Source organism: Peromyscus eremicus, chromosome 8a (genome assembly GCF_949786415.1).
Source record: "Peromyscus eremicus chromosome 8a, PerEre_H2_v1, whole genome shotgun sequence".
Lineage (NCBI taxonomy): Eukaryota > Metazoa > Chordata > Mammalia > Rodentia > Cricetidae > Peromyscus > Peromyscus eremicus.
In genome coordinates this window covers 82405249-82432980 of record NC_081423.1, presented here as the reverse complement: position 1 = coordinate 82432980, position 27732 = coordinate 82405249, and the positions used below count along the sequence as shown (strand labels likewise).

The following is a 27732-nucleotide window of genomic DNA, read 5'->3' as shown; positions in this document are numbered from 1 at the left end:
AATAAAATGGCATGCATCTGATTTGGAGATGGAGAACAACTTTCAAAATGTAACAGGGCAAGGAAGGAAAGATAGAGTTGTCCACATAAAAGAAAACTCTGTACATAAAGACTCCACAGACACAATTACATGATGCTCTGGGGCAAATTTTGAAACATCTGTGATTGACATAATAAAAAAGGAAACATACTTTCCATAAAATGAGTTCCTATAAATTAGTTAGGAAAGATAAATAGCTTAGTAGAAAAATTAGAAGTAAGTAATATACTAAGGGAAGATAAGTTTATATATGATTTATATATATTTGTATATATTTATTTGATATGTATGTTTTCAGTTGTGGAAAATAACTACTGGTTATAAAGTAAATGTGCTAAAATTAAATATATTCAAATAAATATGGGATTTCATGATTGGCCTACCAGACATACAATAAGTTTTAAAGAAAGATTCATTTTTCTTTTATGTATATGGACAGGCATTCATGTCTGTGCATTATGTGCATGCCTAATGCCCACAGAGGCCAGAAGACAGAATTGGATCCCCTAGAACTGGAGTTTCAGAAAGTTGTGAGCTACCATCTGGGTACTGGGAACCAAACTCTGGTCCTCCAGAACAGCCAGTGCTCTTAATCGCTGAGACATTTCTGTAGCACAAAGATTCCAAGACTTTAAGAAATATTATGTAAGCTGGCCCCAGTGGAGCATGCCTGAATTCACAGCCTTTGGGAAGTGGGCACAGAAGGATGAAGAGTTCAAGGCACCTGCCACCGAGCCTGGAGGACTGAGTTCCATCCCCAGGACCCACGCGATGGAAGGAGAGACTCAACTCTTGAAGGTTGTCTTATGACCTACACACACACACACACACACACACACACACACACACACAGACACACTACACACACACCATGTATACACACACATGCAACTAAATATGTAGATATTTAAAACATAATAAAACGGGCTGGAGAGATGGCTCAGAGGTTAAGAGCACTGACTGTTCTTCCAGAAGTCCTGAGTTCAATTCCTAGCAACCACATGGTGGCTCACAACCATCTGTGAGATCTGGTGCCCTCTTCTGGCCTGCAGTCATACATGCTGTATACATAATAAATAAATAAAAAAAAACATGATAAAGTAATATTGTAACCTGGGGAAAAATTATTTAAATACAATGTCAAAAATCTTTTCCCATTCTGTAGCCTGTCACTTTGAATGATGGTGAAAAAAATGTGTAGCCCAAGCTGGACTTGAACTTGTGATCCTCTTGCTTTGGCCTCTCTTCAGCAAATCCTACCAGCATGCACCACCAAATACAGAGACTAATAACTGGACACTGTGCAGAAAGTGACCTTGGAACACTCAGTCCTAAATGGGGTGTCTCCATCAATTCTCTCCCCTTAGGGCTCCGGGAACTCTGAGGAAAAGGAGGTGGAAAGACCGTAAGAGTCAGTGGGGATGGAAGACACCAAACAAACAAAAACAAACAAACCAACCAACCAAAAAACCCCAAACCAAACAAACAATGCCTTCCCGTACACAACAGGATTGACACAGATATGAACTCACCGAGACTATGGCAGCAGGCAGAGGGCCTGCACAGGTCTAAGCCAGATGGAGTCCCACTGCTGAGAGGGTAAGTAGACATAACCCCATCCCTAACTCAGAAGCTATCTCCAATTGATAGCAGCTTGCAAAGGAAAATTGAGTTTTTCCAGTGGAGTCTCAACGGGTATACAAACTACACCTAAGGGCAGGTCCCGTGCCCAGCACTAGATGGACAACAGAAAATAAACTCAATGATAGTTTTGGAGGTTTTTTTTTTTTTTTCTTATAGATCCTTTGCTTATATATTATGGTTTCCAATTTTGTTTTTATGGTTTTTTGTGTATGTAAATGTGTGTGTCTCAGAGTCTGCATGTGTTTCCCGCGTTTTTTTTTTTTTTTGGGGGGGGGGAAGGGAGGCTCTTTTTTTTTCTGTTTGCATGTTTGTTTTTGTCTTATTCTTGTTTGTTTTATTTTATCTTATTATTATTCTTTTAGATGTCTGTTTGTGTTCTAGTGAGAGAAAAAAATGAAAGGGTGTGGATTTGGGTGGATGGGGAAGTGGGAGAGGACCTAGGGGAGGAAAAACCATAATCAGAGTATATTGTATGGAAAAAAATCTTTTTAAAAATACCATAGTGGCCAGGTGGCAGTGTCACACACCTTTAATCCCAGCACTCAGAAGGCAGAGCCAGGTGGATCTCTGTGAGTTCGAGGCCAGCCTGGTCTACAGAGTGAGATCCAGGACAGGCACCAAAAACTACACAGAGAAACCCTGTCTCAAAAAACAAAAACAAAACAAAACAAACAAATAAAAAAAAAGAATACATTCAATAGTGAAAATGCAAAATTCAGTGTGAAGCTTCACAGCTTTAGAATGCCTGTTTTAACTATATAGAAGTTTATTGAGATGTAAAGACATTGGGTTGGTTAATTTCAATATGGTGTTTATTTTATTCGCAAGTCTTTTTATATATAATAAAGCTTATAAAATTAAAAAAAATCCTTGGATACAACCAAATGCAAATGAAGCTTGTATTTTTTGCTGTGCAAGCTATGCCCATCAAAGACGAGGCCAACAGGAACCCAACAGGAAGATGGTTAATGGCATGATATGAAAAATATTTCACTCGAGAGGGAACTCAGCTGATATTTAAATATACAATAGACACGCAAATTAAACTTGCTATCTTTCCTGTATCAGATGGGCAAGGCCACATTCCTTGACAACCATTGTGTAGGTGAAGCATGAAGAGAATGGAGCACTGTGCTGGAGGGAGTATAATTTGGTACCTTTATGAAGGGTGATGTGGCAACATCCCTGAAAATTACAAACGCAAGAACTCATTGACCCAGCCATTTCTCTTCGAAGAGTTTATGGCAGGGAAATACCAAGATCATGTGTGAACTGATTTAAACTACAGTTATTTTCCACAACGTGGGTATAGTAGGAAAATATCAGAAATAGCAGGAGTGACCTAAATATCTTTCAGTAGGGGGTTGGTTAACGTAGACTACTGCTAGAATATAACTCTAAGAAGAACTTCTTTCTGTACAGTCTATGGAGTGATCTGGAAGTTATCATAAGGGGTGGGGCACCAGCACTTGTGTGTGTGTGTGTGTGTGTGTGTGTGTGTGTGTGTGTGTGTGTGTGTGTAGGTCTCTAAAGGGAAATGGAGGCAGGTTTTTCCTGGGGTTCATGCTTCTGCTAAAATGGAGCCAGTTTTCTACCTTGGCCAGGCAAGCACTCAGCAGAGCCTAGACTGGAGCCCAGCAGCCCAGAAACATCTCCGCCTGGCTGCTGGCGTTTCATCCAGGTGGGTAGAAAAGAGAATGCAGGAGCTAATCACCCAGTCTTGCCAGCCTTGGCCTCCTGACGGGGAAAGAAAGCAGAGAGAGGGACCAGAAGGGGTCAGCAGACCGTGCCGTGGCCAGCACACGGGTCTATCCCAGGAGAGCAATGGCGGGGATGATGGGAGACTTGGAAAACCACAACTCCAGAGAGGACATCTAGGGACAGACCGAAAGCAGGAAAAGGGGGAAGGGAGCCTCTGGCAGTCATCCTAAGAGAGGGTGGCTTGGCCACGCCTGGCTCCTGACCTGCCCTCTCCCTAGAGAAGCAGGTTCCATGTGAGGCTAGAGAGCTTGCTCAGCTCCCCCGCCCCAGGCTCCTAGCCAGCTACCCAGCTATGCCCTCAACCCCTCCACTGTACAGCAGCTAGTGGCCCAGGGCCTCTGTCCTGGGAGGGAAACCTCCCACCCCCATGGCTAGCTCCCATACATACGCTTGCCTCCTGGAAGAGGCTCTCGTTGCCCTGAGTTCTGTCCTGTTTGCTGAGTTTCCATTCCCTTAGCAGGCCTCCGGGCTCTTGGTTAGGAACCACTCTTCCTCTCTGGGACTTCAAGAAGACCTTAAAGAGCATCTCATTTGGAGATGTTCCCCCTCTCAGCAGCAGGTGTGACCAGTGGAGGGGACATTTTTCCGGTCAGCCGGTGTCTCTGTCACCAGGTGGGGCTCCTTTCACTTGGTCTTGTAATTCCGTACTAGATCAGACAGCTGTCTTTGGGGTGCAGGGAGATAATGAGTTGAGTCCTCCTAGCCCGCTACATAGGGGCTCAGCTCCTCTTGTCCTCCCTTGAGAGTGATGGAGGCCCAGAGTCAGAGTTACTCCTTATCTAGGTGAGGTTCAGGGGCCCTGGTTCCCAATCATCCAAGGTTGATGGGGAACACCCATCTAACCCACTTCCCACTTCCACACTAGACCTGTTCCCCATTTTCTCTAAGGGGCTGCTATTGTTCAGGTTTTATTCTTGGACATCCGTCATTATCACTGCTACCTAGGACAAAGCTCATCCCTATTACTTCTCCCTATGGTGCTCACATTCCCTTTCTCAAGGTATTTTTGTGGGGGATGGGTAATTGAGTGCAGGGCCTTGGCTGCCCACCACCCCAACCCCAGAAAAGGGGGACTCTCTACTTCTAGATTGCTAAAGCAGACTGAGGGGAGTATGCTCTGTGCTGGCAAGTGAGAGAGTGTAGAGGTTAGCTTCTTTCCCATTCTGTCACAGAGGGTAGCCATTCTAAGTCCCAACCTGGGGTTCTCTATAAGGTTTTTCTATTTGCTTGAATTAAAGAATCCTTGTCTGGGAGAAAATATCCCTCTGTGTTTTATGAACACACACACACACACACACACACACACACACACACACACACATTCACTCATTCACTTTATTGTATATTTGCAATAGCAAGTACTTATCTAACTGCATGTGACTGGCCATTGTTTCCTGTGTTCTATATGCATGCATGTTGTGAGGTATTCACCAGAGAAGACCACTTACTTGGATACGTTTCAAGCCAACAGAAAGTCTTTAGGGACTTTATTCTTGTTGATCAGGTGCTGCTGCACATGTGCCAGGTTCCAAGGTCTGAATGATCCACCTCCACCATGGAACGGAGAGAGGTCGCAGCCCATCCAGATCTCAGGTCTCCAGGCGCCTCCCTTGGCCCCGCCTTGTAGGCGTGACAGTTGCTGAAGTCTCAATGGGGGTTGGAACTTCCAGATCAAAGCTGGAATGGCTACCCACTACACATTTGTGCTAAGGTCTGGGGACCTGTTGCATGTACCCACTCATTTCATCACAGCAGCTCTAAGACTGGTGCTATTATTATCATAGTTTCTGGTTTACAGGTGAGAAAAAGGGAGCATAGAGGGGGGTCAAGTAAAGTGTGGGAGCGGAGAGGGGGTGGCTGAAAGGCATGACACTGAATAATGGGACAGAGAAGACTCTTCATTGAACTCTTTTTTTCTTTGTATTATTTTAGTCCTGGATATTAGTTTATTGCTACGATAGCTGCTCACATGTCTATAAGAAAAGTTTATTGAACTCACAGTTCAGGATGTTCAATGGCAGAGTGTCAGCATCGGCACATGGGAAAGCAGGGGCAAATGAGAGAGAACACGTTACCAGATAGCAAATCTTGAGAGAGAACTCAGCTTCAGGTGGAATCAGAGGGTAATTCACAAGTTAGACTCGGGCCTTTATAGCCGTAAAGTAAAAGAGGACCGTGCTACAACCCACAGACCCAGAGAAGCTAAGTAACAAGGAGGTCTCAAGGGGTTGGTGCACTAATCTCACTGTGAAAGGGAAATAGAGTGGACATTGTCAGTGGATTGGGGGGGGATCTAGAAGGGGAATGGGGATGGGAACAGGAGGGATAGGGTAAGGGGAGGATGGAGGGAGAGATGATCTGAGTCAGGGGGCATCTCTGGGATGAGCTAGAAACCTAGAGCAATGGAAACTCCCAGGAATCTCTAGGAATCTGAGGGTGACCCTAGCTAAGACTCCTAGCAGTGGGGAATATGGAGCCTGAACCAGCCACCTCCTGTCGCCAGGCAAGGCTTCCAGTGGAGGGACTGGGACACCAAGCCAGCCACAAACCCTTTGACCTACAATTTGTCCTGCCTACAAGATGTGCCAGGATAAAGATGGCGCAGAAATTGTGGGAGTGACCAACCAATGACTGGCCCAGCTGGAGACCCACACCCAAGACCCAGAGTGGGATGCCCCAGAGACCTAGGATAGAACCAAATACAGCTGGAGGAAAAAATGTCAATGTAATGATGCCTAACGATAATCTGCTATACTCAAAGATTGGTGCCTAGACCAACTGTCATCAGAGAGGCTTCGCCCAGCAACTGATGGAAACAGATGCAGAGACTCGCAGCTGAACATTAGGCAGAGCTCAGTGAATCCTGTGGAAGAGGAGGAGGAAGGATTGTAGGACCCAGTGGTGTCAAGGGTACCACAAGAAAACCCACAGAACCAACTAACCTGGGTTCATAGAGGCTCACAGAGACTGAACCAACAACCAGGGGGCCTGTATGGGACTGACCTAGGCACTCTGCATATATGTTACAGTTGTGTAACTGTCTTCATGTGAGACTCCAAACAGTGGGAGCAGGGGATGTCTCTGACTGTGTTGCCTGCTTTTGGGACCCTTTCCTCCGACTGGATTGCCTCATCCAGCCTTAGAAGAGAAGGTGCCTAGTCTTGCTGCAATTTGATATACTATGGCTGGCTGATATTCATGGAATGCCCGCCTGTATCTGAAGAGAAACAGAGGAGGAGGAGTGGATGGGGCAGGGGAGAGGGAAGGTGTGTGGGGGGAGGAACTTGGAAGAGGGGAAGGAGGAGAAACTTTGGTTGGGGTGTAAAAACAAACAAACAAACAAACAAACAAACAAACAAAGAACTAGCTTTGAGGAGAATCGCTCCCAGAGACCAGCATTCCCTTCTGGAGAGCAACATTTCAATGACCTTAGGACCCTACAAGGCCACACTTCTTAAAGGTCCTACAATGTCTCACATTACTAAGCTCCTAACACACAGACTAGGGGAACACACTTAAACCTTGTACAAATTGTGGTTAAGACTCTGAGAACGAATTACCTGTCACAAAAACAATGGGATAGAAGGATGTGTGTGCTGTGGACATTGCTGTGTTATGCCCATCTCTCAAGTGCCAGGCTGGGGGCAGTGCTGTGCAGGGACACTTGACCAGGAAACAGAACATCTGGGGAGGAGTCCAATCTAGCATTAATGTGTCCCTCTGGACACTGGTATCATCTTCCCAAAAATGTGAATATTTTCAGGTTGTGTGTATAAGTGGTCCAACTAACATTAAATTATGTCAGTGTTTTGTAGCCCATTTGATAGTCTAACCCACCTTAGAAACTTTAAAGCATATGACTTCATAAATGCTTACATTCTGACCTAATACAAGACAGGGATGTCTTATATAACTCCTAACTTAACTGAATATTTAATTTAAAAAAAAAGTGGGAATGAAGCAGAGCAGTGGTTCTCAACCTGTGGCTCCCAATCCCTTGTGGGGGGGCGTCTAACGACCCTTTCACAGGGGCCCCATCTCAGATATTCTACATATCAGAAATTTACATTACAATTCACAACAGTAGCAAAATTACAGCTATGAAGTAGCAATAAAAATAGTTTTATGATTGGGGTCACCACAGCATGAAGAGCTGTATTGAAATAAAGGGTTGCAGCATTAGGAAGGTTAGGAGCCGCTGATGTAGAACATCTGCCAGGATGTGGCATTAGTAGTGTGGAACATCCCAGTGTCATCCCAGGGAATCATATGCTTTTGGGAAGTCAGCACTCAAGGTAGTTCTGATGTGAAACTAGCTTTAGGAACTCTGGGCCCAGTGATGACTCAGGGGTTCCTGATACCCCAGGCTTCCTATTGGGTCAAACACTGGGATCCACATCAGGTCCAAGTTGTGTATTTCCCATTCTTGTTCATCTTTTGCCCTGTCCTGAGCCTGCCTAGCCTTTCTTAGAGATGGCCTCCCTTCCAGCTCATTTCCAAAGGAAAGGGGAGGGGCTGTGTTATTTGGCCCAGGTTCCCATCTGTACCCCTGTTCCCTTATGCTCCTGAGGGTGGAGCCCCTTGGCTCTGGGGTTGCCACCATTGTCCCTAAACCATGGCAAGGTCCCAAGGTTCAAAGTGGAGACAGGAATGTTCACACATTTCAGAACTTGTCCTCGGAGCCTAATCTGTGAATTCTCATCTCTTCCCCAAAACATTTGATTCCCTGAGATGACACTGGGGTGTCTCACACTAATGCCACACTCCGGTGGACGCTCTACATCATTCCCACTTTTTTTATTTTCTTCTTGACACTAAGCATTCAATTAAGTTAAGAGTTCAATTCAGTAAGAAAAACCATAAGAAGAAATCAAATCTCAGGTAAGATTTTAACTGAGGTTGGTTGCCTAGAAGCTGCATAACCACACAAAATCTATAGCTATGCTGACGGCAGTTGAATCTTTCCACTTATTTAACATTCTCATTTTAAATTTTTTATAGATTCACTTATTTTATGTTTATGGGTGTTTGGTCTGTGCACCGCTTATGTATCAGGTGCCCACGGAAGTTAGAAGAGGGTATTGGATCCTCTAGAACTGGAGTTGCAGATGGCTGTGAGCTGCCATGTGGGTGCTGGGAACTAAAGCTGGGTTCTCTGCCAGAGCAACCAGTGTTTATCTATCTATCTATCTATCTATCTATCTATCTATCTATCTATCTATCTACCTATCTATCTTACATCCAGCTGCAGTTTCCCCTCCCTCCCGTCCTCCCATACCTCCCCCTTTCTACCCATCCATCACCAAATCCACTCCTCCTCCATTTCTGTTCAGAAAAGGGCAAGTCTCCCGTGGATATCAACAAAGCATGGCATATCAAGTTGTAGTAAGAATAAGCACCTCCCCATGTATTAAGGCTGGGCAAAGCAACCCAGTATGAGGAATAGGGTCCCTAAAGCCAGTAAAAGAGTCAGAGACAGTTCCTACTCCCACTGTTTGGAGTCCCACAAAGAGACCAAGCTACACAACTGTAACATATGTGCAGAGGACCGAGGTGAGTCCCATTCAGGCTCCCTGGTTGTTGCTTCAGTCTCTGTGAGCCCCTATGAAGCCAGGTTAGTTGATTCTGTGGGTTTTCTTTTGGTGTCCTTGACCCCTCTGGCTCCTACAATCCTTCCTCCTCCTCTTCTGCAGGATTCTCCAAGCTCCACCTAACGTTCAGCTATGAGTCTCTGCATTTGTTTTGATCAGCTGCTGGATAAAGCCTCTCTGATGACAATTGGGCTAGGGACCAATCTATGAGCATAAGAGAATACTGTTAGGCATCATTACATTGACATCTTTTTTTCTCCAGCTGTGTTTGGTTCTATCCTAGGTCTCTGGATCATCCAGCCTGTGGGTCCTGGTGCTCCAGGCAGTGTCAGGGGTGGGCTTACTCTCCAGGGGTGCACATGGGTTTTAGACTGGACCTGTCATTGATTGGCTATTCCTTCAATCTCTAGGTTACCCTTACCCAAGCACATCCTATAGACAAGTCAGACTGTAGGTCAAAGGTTATGTGGCTGGGTTGGTTTCCCACTCCTTCTATTGAAGTCTTGCCTGGTCACAGGAGATGACCAGTTCACACTACATATCTGCTATTGCTAGGAGTCTTAGCTAGGGTCATCCTAGTATATTTCTGGGAGGTTCTCTTGTGCCAGGTTTTTACCTGACCCTGAATGCCTCCCCCCCACATTTCAGTCACCCCTGAACCTGATCGCTCATGTTCTCATCCCCACCCACCCACAGTCCACTCATGAAATCTATTGTGTTTCACTTCCCAGGGAGATCTGGGTGTCCCCTCATGAACCTTCCTTGTTTCCTAATCACTCTGGGTCTCTGGATTGTAGTGTAGTTGTCCTTTATTTTACAGCTAATATCCATTTATGAGTGAGTACATGCCATGTTCATCTTTCTGGGTCTGAGTTACCTTGTTTAAGATCAGATCTAAATAGAGAATTCTCAACAGGGAATCTTGAATGGCTGAAAAACACTTGAAGAAGTATTCGCATCCTTAGCCATCAGGGAAATGCAAATCAAAACGACTCTGAGATTCCATCTTACACCTATCAGAATGGCTAAGATAAAAAACAAAAGTGACAGCTCATGTTGGAGAGGATGTGGATCAAGGGGAACATTCCTCCACTGTTGGTGGGAGTGCAAACTTGTACAGCTACTTTGGAAATCAATATGGCGGTTTCTCAGGAAACTGAGTATCAATGTACTACAAGACCCAGCTATAACACCTTTGTGTACCCAAAGGATGCTCAATCATACCACAAGGACATGGCGGTGTGTTCATAGCAGCTTTATTTGTAAAAGCCAGAACCTGGAAACAACCTAAATGTCCCTCAACCGAGGAATGGATAAAGAACATGTGGTACATTTACACAGTAGAGCATTACTAAGCTGCTAAAAACAATGACATCATGAAATTTTCAGGCAATCAGTGTTTGTAAGTGCTGAGCCATCTCTCCAGCCCTTCAGTGTTTTGATTTTAATAAAGTGTTTTGGTTTTCAGTGATTATTTCTCCCTCTGTCCCCCTCCTTCCTTCCCTTTCTTCTTTCTCTTTCCTCATTTTCCTTCTTTACTTTCTTTCTTCTTTCCTCTTCTCTTTCCTCCTTCCCTTCTTCCTTCCTCTCTTTCCCCTTTCCTCCCTTTTCCCTTCCTCCCTCACTTCCCCTTCCTTCCCTTCTTCCTTTTCTTCCTCATTCTCTCTCCCTCCTTCCTTCATTCCTTCTCTCCTTTCCCATTTTCTTCCTTTGCTTCCTCCCTCTTTCCTTTTTCTTTCCTCCCCACCTTCCTATTTTCTTCCTTCCTCCCTTCCTTTTTCCTTTCTTCCCACTTTCCATCTTTCCTCTCTTTTCTCTTGTTCATCTTTTCCACCCTTCCTTCTCTCTTCATTTTTCTCTCCCTCCCTCCTTCTCTCCTTCCCTTTCTCCCTCTTTCTTTCCTTCTTTCCCTCCTTCTTTCCTTTTCTCCCTCCTTCCTTTTCTCTTTCCCCCTTTCCCTCTCTCCCTCCTTCCCTCCTTCTCTCCTTCTCTCCTTCCTTCTCTCCTCCCTTCTCTTTCCTTCTCTCCTTCCCTCTCTCCCTCCTTCCTTCCATTTCCTTTTCCCTTTCTCATTTCCTCCTTCCCCTTCCTTCTTCCCTCCCTTCCTCATTTTCTTTCCTCACCTCATTCCTTTCTTTTCTCTCCTTGCCTCCTTCCCTTCCTCATCTCCGGCTTCCATTAAGGAAAGGCCTGGGGCTGGGGGTAGCAGATGCTGCCCCGAGCTCTTCCTGCCTGTGTAGAGAGAAGTGTGGATGTTCAGCCCATGGCAGCCCAGAGAGAATGTGGCTCCCCAGCCTTCTGCAGTTTTATGGTGAGTCTATCTGCATTTCACAAGTCAGTTATTACTCGTGATTGATGCTCACCTGCCAAGCCTAAACAAATGTACAGCACACATCCACATACCGCACACAGACCAAATATTTGCTTTGCTCACATGGCTGGGGAGAGAATGCCATTCTACCTGGGAGGGGCCACAGCATCAGACCCTTGGCTGCGGCCTCCGTGTGGGCAGAAGGCTCATCTGTTCTTATTCTTCTAGTTCCTTAGGGTCAGCATCCATGAAAAGAGGCCAGTCAGAGGAGTCTCCTTTTGGCCATCAGAGAAGATTCGGGAGAGGAGCCAGAACAGATTCTTTGGCCAGCTTCTCCTTCTTCTCTCCAACCTGGCTAATGACAGGTCTTTTCCCAGATGTATTTTTACCCTCTGGACAAATAGCAGTTGGGACGAGTATGGCTTTTTTTTATGAGTTGAGGTACTCACGGCTGGAAAATAAACAGCCAGCTAATGAGACGTTCTTATGGAAACCAGCATAAATAATAACAAAGCAAACATCCTGTCCCCCGTGCCAACACCCCTGGGTGAGGGGATATAAAAGCTGCTGTCCAGCTGGCCACTGTCAGACCTAGGGGAAGCTCGGCCGCGTGTGTTCCTGACCTGCGACCTGACCGGCTGGGACCATGGGGTGCTGCCCGGGAGACTGCCTCAATTGCTGCTCCCAGGAACAAGACTGCTGTGAGGAGTGTTGCTGTCAACAGGGCTGCTGTGGCTGCTGCGGCTCCTGCTGTGGCTCCTGCTGTGGCTGCGGAGGCTCTGGCTGCGGATCTGGCTGCTGCGGGTCTGGTTGCGGGTCTAGCTGCTGTGGATCTGGCTGCGGGGGCTGCGGAGGCTGCGGGGGCTGTGGAGGCAGCTGCTGTGGCTCCGGGTGCTGTGGCTCCTCCGGGTGCTGTGGTCCAGTGTGCTGTCAGCCCACACCTGTGTGCGAAACGAAATGAAGACCTTCCCCCCTATAACTGAGGCAGTGTTGGGGACAGCCTCCGCCTACTCCAGATGGAGACCTCCTGATCTCCTGACTTCCTCGTACCTCCAAGACAGTGACCTGCCTCTCATGTTATTTCTGAGAGGAGAGCTTGCCCTGGTGTCTGAGGCATTCTGGACCAAAGAACCATCTCCTGGAAAGAAACAAAAGCTGGGTTCCAATGAGGTGGTCACCAAGTTCAATGTTCCAGGCTTTGTTTGCATGGAGTCAAATGCCTTGCAGCTATGAGACATTCTCTTTCTCTTTGGACCGGTTGGTTCACCCCAGCTTTCTGCTCCTCTGAAACGTTGTCAACCTTTTAATAAATTCAAGCATGCTGGCTACCCTCTCAGTCCTCTGGCCTCTTCCTTCAACCCTCCCAGGGCCTACTAGGAAGATTTATGCTGGCATCCATCTAGGGACTGCACAATACAGTTTGCTGATCTCCTGCAGCAGGGTCCTGGGAGGCTGGTTAGAACTGTAGATTCTGGAGCCCTCCCTGAAACATAAGGAATGCTGTCAGGGTGTGGCCTGGGGATCTGTGTTTTTAACAGGAACACAGGTAATTCTCTACATGGAAGGTGGAGGTTTAGGTAGATTGTAGACAGAAGCCTCTGTGTGCAGTGTGAGTTTCACTTAGGGAGACTTTGACCAATACCTGGGTGTCACCATTAACTGTGGTATCCATCAGCTCTAGGACCTGGGATGCCTGAGGGCTGTGTTTCTAAAAGCTGCAAGGTAAATGCTGATTTTACTGTATTTAATTCTGCTCAGGATCCTTGCCTACTTTCTGTATTGTGGTTCTAGGGTGGTTTTGCAGAACTTTAGGCTTGGCCTGAATCCTGTGGCAAAGTCAGAGGAGGAGGCTTTGGTAAAAGAATCTTGGTGCTTTATTTTATTTTATTTATTTGTTTTTTCAATGCTAGAGATTGAACTTAAAGCTTCAATTGCAGGCTAGGCAAAACCTCTATCCTTGGGCTGCATCCCCAGGCCCCCTTTTATTTTTTTGTTGTGAGACAGGGTCTCACTAAGTTGCCCTGGCTATCCTTAAACTTGTAATCCTCCTGCCTCAGCCTCCCATGTGGCTGTCATTATAAACCCATCCCAGGTTGGTTGTGAATGTCAGGGATTTCTGCAGCCAGACTGTGCGGATACGCAGATTCCGAGATGTCAGATCCTCCTTCAGTCTCATGTTCTGATCCTGGCTTCCTCCTGAGGGGCAGGCTTTCTTTTTCTCTTTGTGTCCTGGACCCAGCTGCAGTCACTCTACTGAGAGGAAGGGAAAGACACATGCACTGAAGGAGCCTCGCTGGGGAGTTAAAGCTCAAATGATAGTGGATTCAACCCCTTGTTAAGAACGATTTCAAGTGACACGTGGGTTAAATAAAATCTATTCTTGCACCGAGAGAATAGTATTTATCTCTACTTTTACAAAGGAAAGCGAGGGATGACAGGGTCTCACTATGTAGCCCTAGCAGATCTGGAACTCCCTGTGTAGGTCAGGCTGGCCCTGAATTCAGATCTGCCTACCCCTGTCTCCTTAGTGTGGGGATTAAAGGTGTGCACCACAATTCTTGGCCAGAACACACACACACACACACACACACACACACACACACACACACACGTGCGCGCGCATAAGCATATTCACAAGCACAAGCGGGAGGCTGCTGCTTCTACTGTGTTGCCTTTATTACTTTTTTTCTGTTTCATTAAAAACAATCTCCAAAAATGTATTCTTTGAGAGTTTCATAAGCTTCTATAGGTCAGTGTATTTTACTGCTATGTAATTTACATACTGTTAGATGCTACCACTGTGGTGCCCAGTCCGATGAGACCCGATGATTGTACATACTGTTCTTGTGGCGTCACTGCTGCGTTCTGTTCGTGGAAGGCTCCACCACTCTCCAAATTCCCCAGTTCCTTCTTTTAGTAGTTCACCCTCCTCAGCAGCAGCTATCAGCTCTTTATATTATGAGGCACTCTCCCTTGTCTAGTATTTCATCAGGAAAGAAGTCATAAGGTGTGAATTCTTCTTACTTAATGCAATGGCTTTGGTACTCTTTCAAATAGCCAGCATCCATAGTCTCTCTCTCTCTCTCTCTCTCTCTCTCTCTCTCTCTCTCTCTCTCTCTAAGTCCATGTGCCATGCTCCTGTGTATGACTGCACATGTGTGTGTGGGTGTACACGCATATGTGGAGGTCAAAGGGCAGCCTTGGATATGTTCCTTGGGCACTGATCACCTTTTCCCTTTTGAGTCAGGGTCTCTCACTGGTCTGGAACTCCTTAAGTAGGTAGACTGGGTGGCCAGTGAGTTCCATGGATCCACCTCTCTCCACCCCCTTATCCCTGGGATTACAAGAGCTTTCTACTGGTGCCAGGCTTGTTTTGTAAAAACAGGGGTCCTGGGAATCAAACTCAGGTCCTTGTTCTTGTGCAAGTACTCTACTGAGCTGGCTCTCAAAGCCCTAGTTTTTTTCTTTTTTTTTAATTGAATAGTATTTTATTTTATGGAAAGGCGATATTAAAAATTCACCCATCAATTGAAAGGCATTTGGGTCATTTATCATTTTTGGTTGTTGTAAATAAAGCTTTCAGGAGCATACATGTATAAGTTTTCATATAAACATATGTTTTGATTTATTTTTGGAAAAATACCCAGGAATTGTACTTTTGTGGAAATGGCAATTGAATATTTAAACATGTAAGAAAATCCCAAATTGCTGCAAAGTGGTTGTATCATTTTGTATTCCTATTAGCCATGTCTGAGAGTTCCAGTTGCTCCATGCCCCTGCTAGCACTTGATATCATCAGTCTTTTTACTTTCAACCATTTCAGATATATTTCTATAGCCAATTGCGCTTTCAGTTTGGGGTTTTCTTATGGAAAGCAACTGTATTATTTCAGTTACTTTTTTATGTATAATTGGCCTCTTAAAAACAGACTTTTCAATCCCCAGTACAAGCTCACAGCTGCAGAAGGAATGGGACAATGGGACAAGCCTGTCTAAAGACCAATGGCTCGCACCGAGTCACTGTGATTCAGAGCAACTGATCATTCCATTGCTCATGGCCATGGCACTCGGATGCCTGGGCAGAGGTAGTGATTTCTTTGAGTTACCTGCAAGGATTACCCTTCTTAGCTGGACACAGAGGTTCTCATTTGTCCATTTAATAAATGGTCATTGTGCACTGCTTATGTATCAGTCTCAACTCTGGGTGCCAGGCATGTGGCAGTGAATAGACAAAGTCCTTGCCCTTATGGTACCTGAATGACGCTAAAGGGTGAAGAATGCTTTAAAGATGAGTCAAGTAGGAATGGCCTACATGGTCAGAAAAGCTGCCACTTCATTTATAGGGGGGGATTCATTGAGGAGGTAATACCCCAGGATAAAGGAAAATGCCCTCCCAGCCAGTTCTCATCAGAGAATTTATGAGGGTTTTTTGTTCGTTTGTTTGAGTTATCACCAAGTACAGTTCCATCACTGGCTTAGCTGAGGAAGGGACGCAGATGGAGAGGACCTATAAATGGTAGGGAGTTGATGAGCTCTCTACTTCTCCCATCCGCACAGCTCAAAAGGCTTGTCTCAAAGAATGGTGATCCCCTCTAGTCTCAACCATGGACACATCTAGATTCTGTTGCCTTTAAACCTCTCCCACTGGTCTAGTCCAATGAGCTGCCAGGTCCAGGTTGTCACCAGGAGGCTTTTGGGTAATTGCCCAGCCTCCTTAATGGTTTCTCTGCCTATAAACTTGTCCTCTTTCTCCTATCCCCGTAGGTAAAGATTTCTAAAATAGCAAACCCCTTACTTCCTTGATTAAACCCCCAAGTACCATTATTAAATCTAATTTCTTACTCAAGATCTTCTATAGCTTGGACCCCTCGCTGTCTCTTCCTGTCTCCTGTGCTCTTCATCCTGACTGTTTCAAACTGTATTAACTGTCAGACTATTTCCCAAATGTATCTTGCTCTTGAGTCTTTGGTTTCCACAGACTGAGATTTTTCATCATCCCTTGAGGATGCTATTTGGCCATCTTATTACTTGAGGAAGCTTTCCTAACTTCCTAAAATCCATATGAAGAGTTCCTCCAGTACCCCCAAGCTCTCGAATGTCCCTCAATTACAGCACTTATCACAATATATTACAATTGCTCATGGGTGTGTAAATCTCTCTTTTAACCTGTACCCCATGACTGAAATTTCTGGTCATTCTTTTTTTATCACTCCCGTGGTCCCCAGTGTTGTCCTAGTTGATGGATAAACCAAAGAGGAACTGAGTGAATAATTACATACGTTAATGCATGAAGGGAGAGGTGAATGATGGTCGACGGCTCAACCTTCCAGGGGAGGCTAAACTGCACTGATTATGAAAACGCAGGCAAGACTGGCCACTCATTGGACAAGAAGGCTTAGCTTTGGTGCCTGGAAACCTGTGGTTCATTTCTCACCTCACCTCAAATAGCAGCAAAGAGGAGTCTTGCTCACAGTGCCCGAGAGACCAACCTGGAAAGCCACTTTTTCCCTTCCACTTCATGGAGCCTGGAAGTACCATCCTCTTAAAAAAACTAATATTTGCTCTCCCTGTAAGTGGCCTGAGGTGACCCGGGAAGATAGTTGGCTATTCTCTTGACCCAGAAAACTGCGAAAATCAGGCAAATCAAGTGGTTCAAACCTCTGTGTTCACTTTAAGAACACCCATGAAACTGTCCAGGCCATCAAAAGTGTGCATATCCGAAATGCCACCAACTGGCGTATTGGAGAGATGTCACTTTAAAGAAACACTGTGCTGGAGTCGGGAGGCGTGCCCAGGCTAAACAGTGGGGCTGGACGCAGGGTTGGTGTGAAAAAAAAAAAAAAAAAAAGAGTGCTGAGTTAAAAAAATGCAGAGGGTAAAGCTGAACTTATGAGTGTAGCTGTAGCTTCTCTAGTCACTGAACATGTCCGGTGAACAAAGTAGCTAAGATACGCTGACACACTTACAGAGCTCGAAGCGGGATTAACCTGTACATGAGCTCCCCCTGTCACATTGAGAAGACCTTCACTGAAAAGGAACCAATTGTTCCAAAGCCACAAGAGAAGGTTGCACGGAAGAAAAAGATCCCAGAGGAAATGGAAGAAACAAAAACTTATGATGCAGGAATAAATTCAGCAGCAAAATAAATGCAGATAAATGATCAGACAACAGTATTTTTACACTTCTTTATTTTGTGTGTATGTGGGGGGTATGCATGGAGTGTGGCGTATGTGTGGAGGTCAGAGGACAGTTTTCAGGAGTGGGTTCTCTCCTTCTACCATGTGAGACCCCAGAATCGAACTCAGGTTGTAAAGCTTGGTGATAGACTCCTTTACCCTCTAAGACATCTTGCCGGTTCCAGTATCTTTCTTCTAAGAGCTCTCAAAATCTCTCAAAATGAGGTCTTTTCTGTGTGCAAGCTGGAACAGCACCACCACCATATCCTGGTGCCTACCACACACCGGGAATGGGCACAACCGCTCAGCCAGCATCTGAGACAAGGATACTCTGGAGATACACCGAATGCTTGAGATACACATAGGAGGAGAAGACGGAGAATGTATGTCTAGCGCTTTCCAGAGACAGATGGAACAAATGCTCATGGGTCGGGCAGCTAGTAGAAGAGGATGGAAGGTGGCATCTTTGGTTGAATCTATTATAGGTGACATTGATGATGTCTGCTGAGAAAGTTCAGTTTTGGAGCCAGTGAGATGGCTCAACAGGTAAAGGTACTCGTCACCAAGCCTGATGACCTGAGTTCAATCCCCAGGATCAATCCCCGTGGTAGATGGAGAGGACTGTCTCTTGAATTGTCGCCTTACTTCCACAGGTGTGCACGGCACATGTATGCACACATGCATAGTAAATAAATTCATTTTTTTCTATAAGAAATTTGAGCCGGGCAGTAGTGGCGCACGCCTTTGATCCCAGCACTGGGGAGGCAGAGACAGGTAGATCTCTGTGAGTTTGAGGTCAGCCTGGTCTACAGAGCTAGTTCCAGGACAGCCACCGCTACACAGAGAAACCCTGTTTCGAGGGTTGGGGAAAGAAGTTTGGTTTGCTGAAAGCCTACATGGGGTGAGGATAGGAGCAACCTTCATCAAGTGACTTAACTTTTCTTTTCCTGTCCCCCTAGTTCTCCATCTGTTACTGGGGAGAATAATCTGAGCCTCAGAGGAAGGCTGTGGACCAGAGCCCCTGACAGTTCAGTTTGGATGTCCCACCCACGACAGAGCTCCTCACTGTGCATCTCCAACCCTCCCTGGGTGCCTCTGCAGAGCTTGTTGTGACAGTGTGGTAAGCCTGCTCCTGGCTTGTGTGCCTGTTACAGGGTAGATGATCATACTTATGTAGACATCTGAGCCTAACCAAGGAATAGAAGTGGAAAGGTAGAAGGTAGCTAAATTATAAGCTCTTTTCTTCTTTCCTTCTTCATGATGCTAAGATATAGAGACCATCCACTGTGGAAGTGATGATGCTGATCCCAAGACTACCTGTAGCTTCTAGGATCCCATATTTAGCAAGTCAGTAAATAAACATCTTCTTTATGGGCAGACAAACAACTTCTAGGTCAACAGACATTGGCATAATAAGAGGTTCCTCCAGAAACAGGGCCCAAACAACAACGAGGAAAAAAGGCAGGGGCCCCCCAAACAACATACACCACTGAGGGACTATATAAGGGAGGGCCTTGGAGAGATGTCACACTCAGGCAGCTACCTCCCAGAACTCACTAGAAGCAGAGGTACCTCCACCATGTCTGGCTGCTGCTGCTCTAGGAAATGCCCCTCCCTGCCAGCCGTCTCCCTCTGCTCTACTGAGGTGAGCTGTGGAGGACCCGTCTGCCTACCGAGCTCCTGCCGGAGCCAGACATGGCAGCTGGTGACTTGTGAGGACAGCTGTGGCTCATCTGGCTGTGGCTCACAAGGCTGTCAACCTTCGTGTTCCGTGAGCAGTTGCTGCCAGCCAGTGTGCTGCGAGGCCACCATCTGTGAGCCTTCTTGTTCCGTGAGCAGCTGTGCTCAACCTGTGTGCTGCGAGGCCACTGTTTGCGAGCCTTCTTGCTCTGTGGGCAATTGCTGTCAACCTGTGTGCTGCGAGGCCACCATCTGCCAGCCTTCCTGCTCTATGAGTACCTGTGCTCAACCTGTGTGCTGTGAGGCCGCCCTGTGCCAGCCTTCTTGTTCTGTGAGCAGCTGCCAGCCTGTGTGTTGTGAGACTACACCCTGCCAGCCAATCCTCTGCTTGCCCGCATCCTGCCAGCCAGTGATCTGTGAGCCCAGCTGCTGCTCAGCTATCTGCACTGTGCCTGCTTCCTGTCAACCAATGGTCTGTGAGCCTGTGGTTTGTGAGCCTGCTTGCTGTCAGCCCGTGTGCCCGACACCTAGCTGCTGTCCATCTGTCTGCTCTGCAGCCAGTAGCTGCCAGCCAGTCTGCTGTGGCTCCAGTGCCTGTGAGGCACCTTGCTCAGAGTCCAGTGCTTGTGCGCCAACTGCCTGTATGGCTCTGGTGTGTGAGCCTGTTTGTCTCCGTCCTGTCTGCTGTGTTCAGAGCCCTTGTGAGCCATCGTGTGTCTCTAGCAGCTGCCAAGACTCCTCATGTTGTGTCTCTAGTATTTGCCAACCTGTCTGCCCTGAGCCCAGTCCTTGCCTACCGTCGGTGTGTGTGCCCAGCCCGTGCCAACCTTCCTGCTACATAGTCAAGCGATGCCGTTCTGTCTGCTGTGAGCCTGTTTCCTGCCCATCTACCTCCTGCCAACCACTCTGCTGCCGTCCGGGGTCCTCTGCATCTGCCGTCTGCCAACCAGCCTGCCCACCTCGCACTTTCTACATACCCAGTTCCTGCAAGCAGCCTTGCAGTCCTGTTTCCTGCCGCCCGATCTGCCGCCCGATCTGCTCTGGGCCCATTACCTTCAGGCAGCCATATGTGACATCCATCACTTACCGCCCTGCCTGCTACCGCTCCTGCTATTCCATCCTGCGCCGCCCCACCTGCCTGGCTTCCTACTCTTACCGCCCTGTCTGCTCCCGCCAGCCTTGCACCGATTCTGACAACTCTAAGCCTGAGTGCAAAAACTCGACTTCCGGCCAACCCGACTGTGCCGACTCAACACCCTGCAAGACAGAGGTCTCAGATGAGACTCCCTGCCAGCCCTCCGACATTAAACCCGCCAGCCCGATCACCCGTGAGGCTGCAGCTCCCCAGCCTGCGGCCGGCAAGCCTGCTGACCGTTGAGCCAGCCTCGGCTCACCAATTCCTTCCAAGCAACAGCCAAAAGCCATAGAGAAACCAGGGAAGCCCTGTGCGCAGCTCATTATGACTTAGCTAGAATCTTTTCCTTCCTACACTGCCATCCACCACCTACTATGCTTCATAGAACTCATCAGAAGTGCCAGCCTCCTAGTGGCCCCAGTGAAGGCCTCCTGCACAGAGAAAGGAATGGCCTTGCTTTCTGATGTCCTTACATGGAGGAGAGCTGCTCTGCCGCATCATTGGGCTCTTTGCTACTCAAGATGCTTTCTGTCCTCGTGCATCGTGTTGCTTGGGGGCATCTTCAGCAAGATATATAATCGTGCAATAAAAGTAGCAAAGTTGAAGTGACACACTGTTCATGCTCTTCTTTTAACGTGACAGTCTCATCAGAGTCATGCTTCGGCTTGGAGAGAGGCTCTCCCCAGCCTCCTTCTGTCCATCCTTCCTGCCTTCTATCCTTCCCTCCCTCCCTCCTTCTATTCATCCATGCATGCCTCCCCATACACTCATCCTTCATCCATCCATCCATCTCACCAGTCCTCCCTCCCTTCTTCCATAAATCTCCTCTTTTCATTCATCTGTACATCCATCCATCCATCTGTTCATCCATCCAACCATCCATCCATCCATCCATCCATCCATCCATCCATCCATCCATCTGTTCATTCATCCCACAATCCATCTATTCCCTCCTTACCTCCATTCATTATTCCTTCCATGTATGTTTTCTCCCCTTTCTCCTCTTCTTCCTTCTTTCCTTCCCCTTCCCTCTCTTCTTCCCCCTCCCTCCCTCCCTTTCCTCCATCTCCCCAACCCCCTCCTCTTCCTTTCCACTCCTCCCCTTCCCTTTAAAGATGTTATTGTTCTCTCTTTTCCTTCAATTATTTCTTCTTTCCCTCCATCCCTTCTTTCTTTTTCTTTCTTCCTTCCCCTTTAAAGCATCTATTGTTTACTAGCTTCTTTCTATTCTTCAGTCTTTGCTTTCTTCCCTCCCTTCTTCCTTTTTATTCTTCCTCCCTTCATTCCTTACTTCCCACCTCTCTCCCTTAACTCCCCCTTCAAAGTGTCCATTGTTTTCTCCCTTCCTTCTAGTCTTCCTTCCTTCCCTCTTTCTTTGTCCCTCCCTTCCTTTCCTCTCCTTCATCCCCCCTTCTTTCTCTCCCCTTTCTCCCCTTCCTCCCTTCCTTCATCTCTTTTTTCCATCTCTCCTTTCTTCCTTCATGTTCTTATTTCCTTCTGTTCTCTCTTCTTTACTCCTTCCCTTCTCTCCCTTCCTCCCTCCGTCCCTTCCAACCTACTTATCCTTCCAACCAGTGGCCATTCTAGAACAGCTGCTAGGTAAGTGACAAGGATAGTGTTATGCTCTAGGAACAAAAGATGGAAGTCTCAGTCCCCAGTCTTTGGGCGATCACTCTGTGATGTGGTGACACACAGTGATAAGACAGTTATTATATTCCTTTATGCCAAGCAGAGGGCTCATATCCTGTGGTACAAGAAAGAATGAACCAGGTATAGAGAAGGAGGGCCTTTCTAGGAAGCAAAAGTACTTACAAAGGAACGAGGCTGGGAGCAAACTGCTCATGAGGTGACGCTTGGGCAGAGGTGTCCTCCCCCTCAGAGAGGACCTTGTGTGCTAGATGGAGGCTTGGGTTGGTGAAGGGTTTGTGTGAAGGACCAAGGGCCTGTATGCAGGGCAAGGACATGAAAAAAATGGGTTTTGGAAAATCTCTCTGGCCTTGGCATAGAGAGCTCAGTAGGAAGATATGGCCCTGAATGCAGAGAAAATGGAAGAAACAAATCTCTGGGGGTCAAAGAGGAATGAAAACAACAAATGGGAGGAGTCTTGTTCACAGGAGGGAGGGTTGGGCAAAGGGGTTTCTTGTGGGAGGGTTTTATGTTCTGATCCCCACAGACACTCGTCATCCTAATGTCACCTCTTACACCTTCATGCACACGATCCCTTCAAAGCAGCCACATCCTCTGCACACAGAATGGAGGGTGGTCTCCTGCCATCCAGGTCTAACTTGAACCACCATAGGCACAGGAAGAGGACAGGCCAGGGTTTCTCGGCTTTGTCACTGTAGGCGATTGGATGGGACAGTCACTCGCTGAGGAGTCTTGGATATCATTAAACATAATTCCTGGTCCCTTAACCAGCCAGGTTGTTGCCAGACATCCCCAGGGAGTCCTGCAATCAGCCACAGGAGAATCAGTAGATTTGGTGATGGCGGAGGGAGAATGTCGATGGCAAAACTTATCTGCACATGGGCAGTGGAGTTACTGCCATAACAGGACATTAGGATTTAGTCTCTCTCCTTCCAAAGTCACAAGAGCAGTTAGCCAGGGTTTTCAGCCTCTGTGTTAGGTACTAGACTTAGCATTTTATGTAAATCACCATTATTCTTCAAGGTGGGATTTCTCCCTGCCCTGTTTCTCCTCTATGTGTAAGACGAAACAAGCCAAGTGCCAATGAAGAGACAAATAAAATGTGGCTTAATTAACACAACAAAGTATTATGCTGCAGTGAAAGTAAATGGAAGATATAGCTACATGCAGTAACACTAGTGATCCCTAATAATGATGTTGATTGATTAAAATAATCCCTAGAAGATCATATGTGTTTCTAAAGTATAAAAACAATCCATTTATATATATATGTATGAATATACACACATATAAATACACAGATACAAAGATATATATCTTATATATACATATATTGGTGAAAATATTAAGGCCACTCCACGTAGTTAAAAGGAGATTTATTTAATGGCGTAACTTACAAATTAAGGGATAGGTAGGTTGCGGGGTCTGGGGAAGGTGTATCGCAGTCCAGCGGTGTCCTCTGGAGCTCTGCTTGGCCCACCTCCACCATCCAGGGTCCCAGAACGGAGAGAGCGCTCGCCGATCAAGATCTCGGGTCTCCAGGCGCCTCCCTTGGCCCCGCCTTGTAGGCGTGACAGTTGCCAAAGTCTCAATGGGGGTTGGAACTTCCAGATCAAAGCTGGAATGGCTACCCACTACATACATATATAAATACACATACATATATATTTTCAGGGTAGTTGCAGCTAGTAAGTAACATAAATTATTTCAAACTTAAAGTTGGGTGCAAAGTCTTTTTTTTTAAATTATAATTGATCACTATATGAGATGGAGAGAGAAAGAGAGACACAGAGAGACAGAGAGAGAGAGAGAAGCAGAGAGAGAGACAGACAGACAGAGAGACAAAGAGACAGAGAGAAACAGAGAGAGACAGAGAGAGACAGAGAAGCAGAGAGAGTGTTACGTAGTGAACATGCATGTGTTGTGCAGGTGTGAGTGTGCTCTGTAGCCAGAGGACTTACTTCGCTGGTCCCACTCCATCACTCTCTGACTTATTTCATGGACACAGGAACTCACACTGAAGCTGGGCTGGTGACCAACAAATGCTAGTGATCCTTCTGTCTCAAACTCCAACAGTAGTGAGGTTGTGAGCACCCACAGTCATGGCTGGCTCTTCATGTGGCATCTGAACTCCGGTCTCCACGGCTGTACAGCCAGCACTCCTAAACACCGAGTCCTCTCTCCAGCCCCATCATTGAATTTCTTGATGCAGTCAGGAAATGTCTGTGAATGACATTGTTGCTGTCTTCAGTGCCTTTAATCACGTTAAGTTGATTGAAAATAAACATCTCTCTTGATCGGGGCATTTTTTTTTTTTTTTAAGGAAGCAAAAGCAGAATCACTTAGAGAAAATATAGATGAAAAATGGAGCTTTCTATCCATGCAACTGGTGTGTCTCTGTATAGAGCTTCATGTTTTCAAATCGAAATTGATGTGATTTTTCAAATATTTTTATATTTTCTAGTTTGATCGACTTATTTGGTGAGACTAAATGTATTTCTCTTGGGAGATGAAGAACTTGGGGGTACACATATTCCAGAATAAAACATATTCCCCAGCTTTCCAAGTAGTAGAATTATAGGGGGGCATGACGTCTGCAGTTTTAAAGACGACAGAGTGAGCATCATGAAAGGTAGATGCCCGAAGCCATCCATGCCATGACAGGAAAGACAGTGATAGGGAAGGGCTCTTCAGTGGCAAGGGTGAATGTCTTCCAGACATGACTCTCATTAGGGGCTTATCTTCTTTTAAAGTAGAGGGTGGAGAGGGGGCCAATAAGACAGGATTCCATAGCTGCTCCTTTGCCAAGCCCTCTCCAGAATCATTAGCCATTTCAACTCTTTCGGAGGCAGCTGATTTAACCTAAGAAACATCAAGGCAATTTATGATGGCTCGGTACTTTGAAGATGTGGGTAATGAGCAAACCTGTTCCACAGAATGAGCTGCAAAGCCAGAAGTCAAGACTAGCCCTGCCTGCCATCCTACACCATCATCTTTCCATTCCATCGCACGCCTCCAGCAGGAACGAGGCCAAGATGGGCACTTCTGTGGGATGCTGGAATCAGTCGGTGGTGCAGCACCCAGTTGAGCCTAGAGGAAAAGGAGACAGGTCCCGAGAGAGCACCACAAATTCTTCTTGGAAGAGATTGCTCGAACTTTCAAAGGCTTTGTGGAGACGATCTGGTATTTCTGGTTGTTGACATTTTATATTTGTGGAATTCATAAGCTGTTAACCTCCATTTTATGAGTTAATATTCCTTCATGAGATATTTGAAGGTTTGTTTTTCTTTCCCAGAAGTTTTTGACAAGTTTCTCATACCCTGGTTCAGGCTCACATGGAACTTACTATGTGACCCACACTGGGTTTGAACCTACAGCCATCCTTCTGCCTCAGCTTCCCAACTATCAGAATTATAGGGGAGATCTGCCATGCTTGACCAAATGTTTGTATTTTAAATTTCCGAATGAAAAGATTATCTCTGGGTGTATTACTAATTAGAGATAAACATTCAACTCGTTTGAGTCAGCCAGCACCACACTGTGTTGGGGAGATGACCTCCATTGCAGGGCCTGGACATGCTGCTTGTGGGTCAGCCCTGCTGTGCGAATGCCATTCCTCAGCCTCCACAGTATGAGTCCTTTTCTCTGCACCTCCCCGGGAGATCCAGTTGAGCAGAGATTTTGAGAACAATCACTCTGGACTTGAATTTTGTTTTTAATCAAATTCAAACTCTGGGTTTGTTTTGCTGCTTTTAAAAATCAGGATGCCAAGAATACTTACTAGCTAAGGTCATTTCAAGGATAAATGAAAATATCACCAAGGGCTTGATCATATATGGCAAGTGTGCAGTGAATGGAAACTTTAACAGCTGTTACTTGTTGGCAGCAATTTGAAAGCTAAGATTCTGTAGAGAGGGAGCACATTTAAACACCCTCAGGATCCACCGACTCGTTTTCTCTTCTCTGTCTTTGCTATCACACCTCTCTTGAGATTCCGTCAGTGCATCACCTGATCCTAATGGCACAGACCTGCGTACCTGAGGAAGAGTGGCTTCCGCTTGGAGGAGGCCTCCTGATGAGAGGGTAGTGAGGAAAGCCTGCTGCGTTGGTGAGGCTGAGAAACAACCCGTAAAGGAGACAGCTCATTCCACAATGGCATCTGTGCCTCCAAATTCGGCCAAGAGAACTCCTAGCTCAGCAGACAGGTTTGTTATTTTTAAGTGGGGGCATCTTCCCCAGCTCCTGAAGCACTAATCTGATGTTTATATGCAAATGAATAAGAACAATAACAAGGAAAGATGCTGTGGGTGGTGCCAACACCCCAGGGAAGGGCTATAAAATCCCCTTGAAATAAGATGCTTTTTCAGACTCAGACTGAGCTTGTAGCTTCCCAGCCAGGCTAGCAGGGACACCATGACAGACAGCCATTGTCCTGGAAATCCCAAGGCTGTCCCACCTGTGCCCACCTTCTCCACATGCTCCAATGGTGGCAGCATTAAAAATGCTATCCGTTTGCCCAGTTCCTGCCAGAGTAGGACATGGCAACTGGTTATACATCAAGAAAACTGCAAACCATCCAACAGTGCCCCAGTTACCTCTGAACCGGTTTCTTGTCCATCAACCTGTTTTCCAGACACTTCCTGTGTGGGTTTTGTTTGCCAACCCATAGGTTCCCACGCAGCCTGCTGTGCACCTGACACCGGTGGGCCTCCTCATCCAGCTGCCTCATGCCAGCCCTCCTGTGTGAAATCTGCTGGTTGTCACACGACGTGCTGTGATAATAGCCCCTGCCACCAGAGCTCCAGCCAGGAACCCGTCTGCACATCAGGGTCATGCCAGGCATCATGTGGCCCATCCACCTACGATGATGATGGATCCTGCCAGCCATCCTGCTCTGAAGCAACTTCCTGTGGTGAGACCCCGTGCCTACCAGTCAGCTGTGAGGCTGGTCCATGCCAACCAACCTGCTGCCAAGGAGGGTCACATCAACCCATCAAAGATGAAGGTCAGCTCTGCGAGTCAGTTTATTACCAACCTATCTGCTATATTCTCAAGCCCTGCCAGTCAGCTCCCTGCATGCCTGTCTCCTGCCAGCCATTAACTTGTGTGTTCAGTTCTTGCACTCAAACTTGTTGTGTGCCCGCCTCTTGCCAGCCACTTCACTGTCACCCAGCACCTCCAGGCTCCTGCATCTGTCAGCCGGTGGTTATCTGCCAGTCGCCCTGTTGTGCCAAGAGTAGCGGTAAATCAACTTCATGTGTTGTGGTTTCTGGCAGACTGACTTGCGGTGGACGCGCTTACAATCAGAGAGGCTGCCAATCTGGACCCGCTTCCAATCAGAGCGGCTGTCAATCTCCTTCCTGCCCGCCCCCTTGCTGTGTGACTGGTTTAGGCAAACCTTCCAGCAATGGCCCCGGTTGCTGTCCACCAACTTCTCCAAATGTGTGCCAAGAAGGCACCTGCGCGTCCGCTTCCTGACAACCTAGCCGTGAGTCCAGCTTCCCTGAGGCCCATCTTCATGATGGGATACTTCATAGCTCTTCTGAGGATGTGCTGCAGTCCACAAGCGTGGAGCCATCCTGTGGGTGTCTGCCTCCAGCCCTGCACAGACGCTACCCTCTCTGGCTTTCCTGGAGTTCGGACCCACGTTCTCTCCAAGTGCTGGGGAGAGAATGCGTCAGCTCTGAGGAGATCATACCCCAGGATGATGTGTCAGCAGGCATGATCTTCTCTACAGCACGCATTTCCC

At 46.8% G+C, this 27732-nt stretch overlaps 3 protein-coding genes and 1 pseudogene across 3 annotated transcripts; all 4 read left to right on the top strand.

Annotated features, from left to right (window-relative positions):
- Nucleotides 1-11992: 11992 nt before the first annotated feature.
- LOC131916570 (keratin-associated protein 17-1) lies at nucleotides 11993-12307 on the top strand. Its single transcript, XM_059269921.1, has one exon. The coding sequence runs from the start codon at nucleotides 11993-11995 to the stop codon at nucleotides 12305-12307; it is 315 nt and encodes a 104-aa protein (XP_059125904.1).
- A 3341-nt stretch (nucleotides 12308-15648) lies between these two features.
- LOC131917090 (large ribosomal subunit protein uL22-like) lies at nucleotides 15649-17474 on the top strand (annotated as a pseudogene).
- Nucleotides 17475-19100: 1626 nt separating this feature from the next.
- Nucleotides 19101-20579, top strand: LOC131916536 (keratin-associated protein 16-1). Its single transcript, XM_059269894.1, has one exon. The coding sequence runs from the start codon at nucleotides 19101-19103 to the stop codon at nucleotides 20577-20579; it is 1479 nt and encodes a 492-aa protein (XP_059125877.1).
- A 5817-nt stretch (nucleotides 20580-26396) lies between these two features.
- On the top strand, nucleotides 26397-27461 carry Krtap29-1 (keratin associated like protein 29-1). The gene has a single exon (XM_059270725.1). It carries the CDS (start codon nucleotides 26397-26399, stop codon nucleotides 27459-27461), a length of 1065 nt encoding a protein of 354 aa, XP_059126708.1.
- Nucleotides 27462-27732: the final 271 nt, after the last annotated feature.

Excerpts from the sequence above, each read along its gene's own strand:
- LOC131916570 (XM_059269921.1), top strand. The coding sequence starts at position 11,993 with ATGGGGTGCTGCCCGGGAGACTGCCTCAATTGCTGCTCCCAGGAACAA.
- LOC131916536 (XM_059269894.1), top strand. The coding sequence starts at position 19,101 with ATGTCTGGCTGCTGCTGCTCTAGGAAATGCCCCTCCCTGCCAGCCGTC.
- Krtap29-1 (XM_059270725.1), top strand. The coding sequence starts at position 26,397 with ATGACAGACAGCCATTGTCCTGGAAATCCCAAGGCTGTCCCACCTGTG.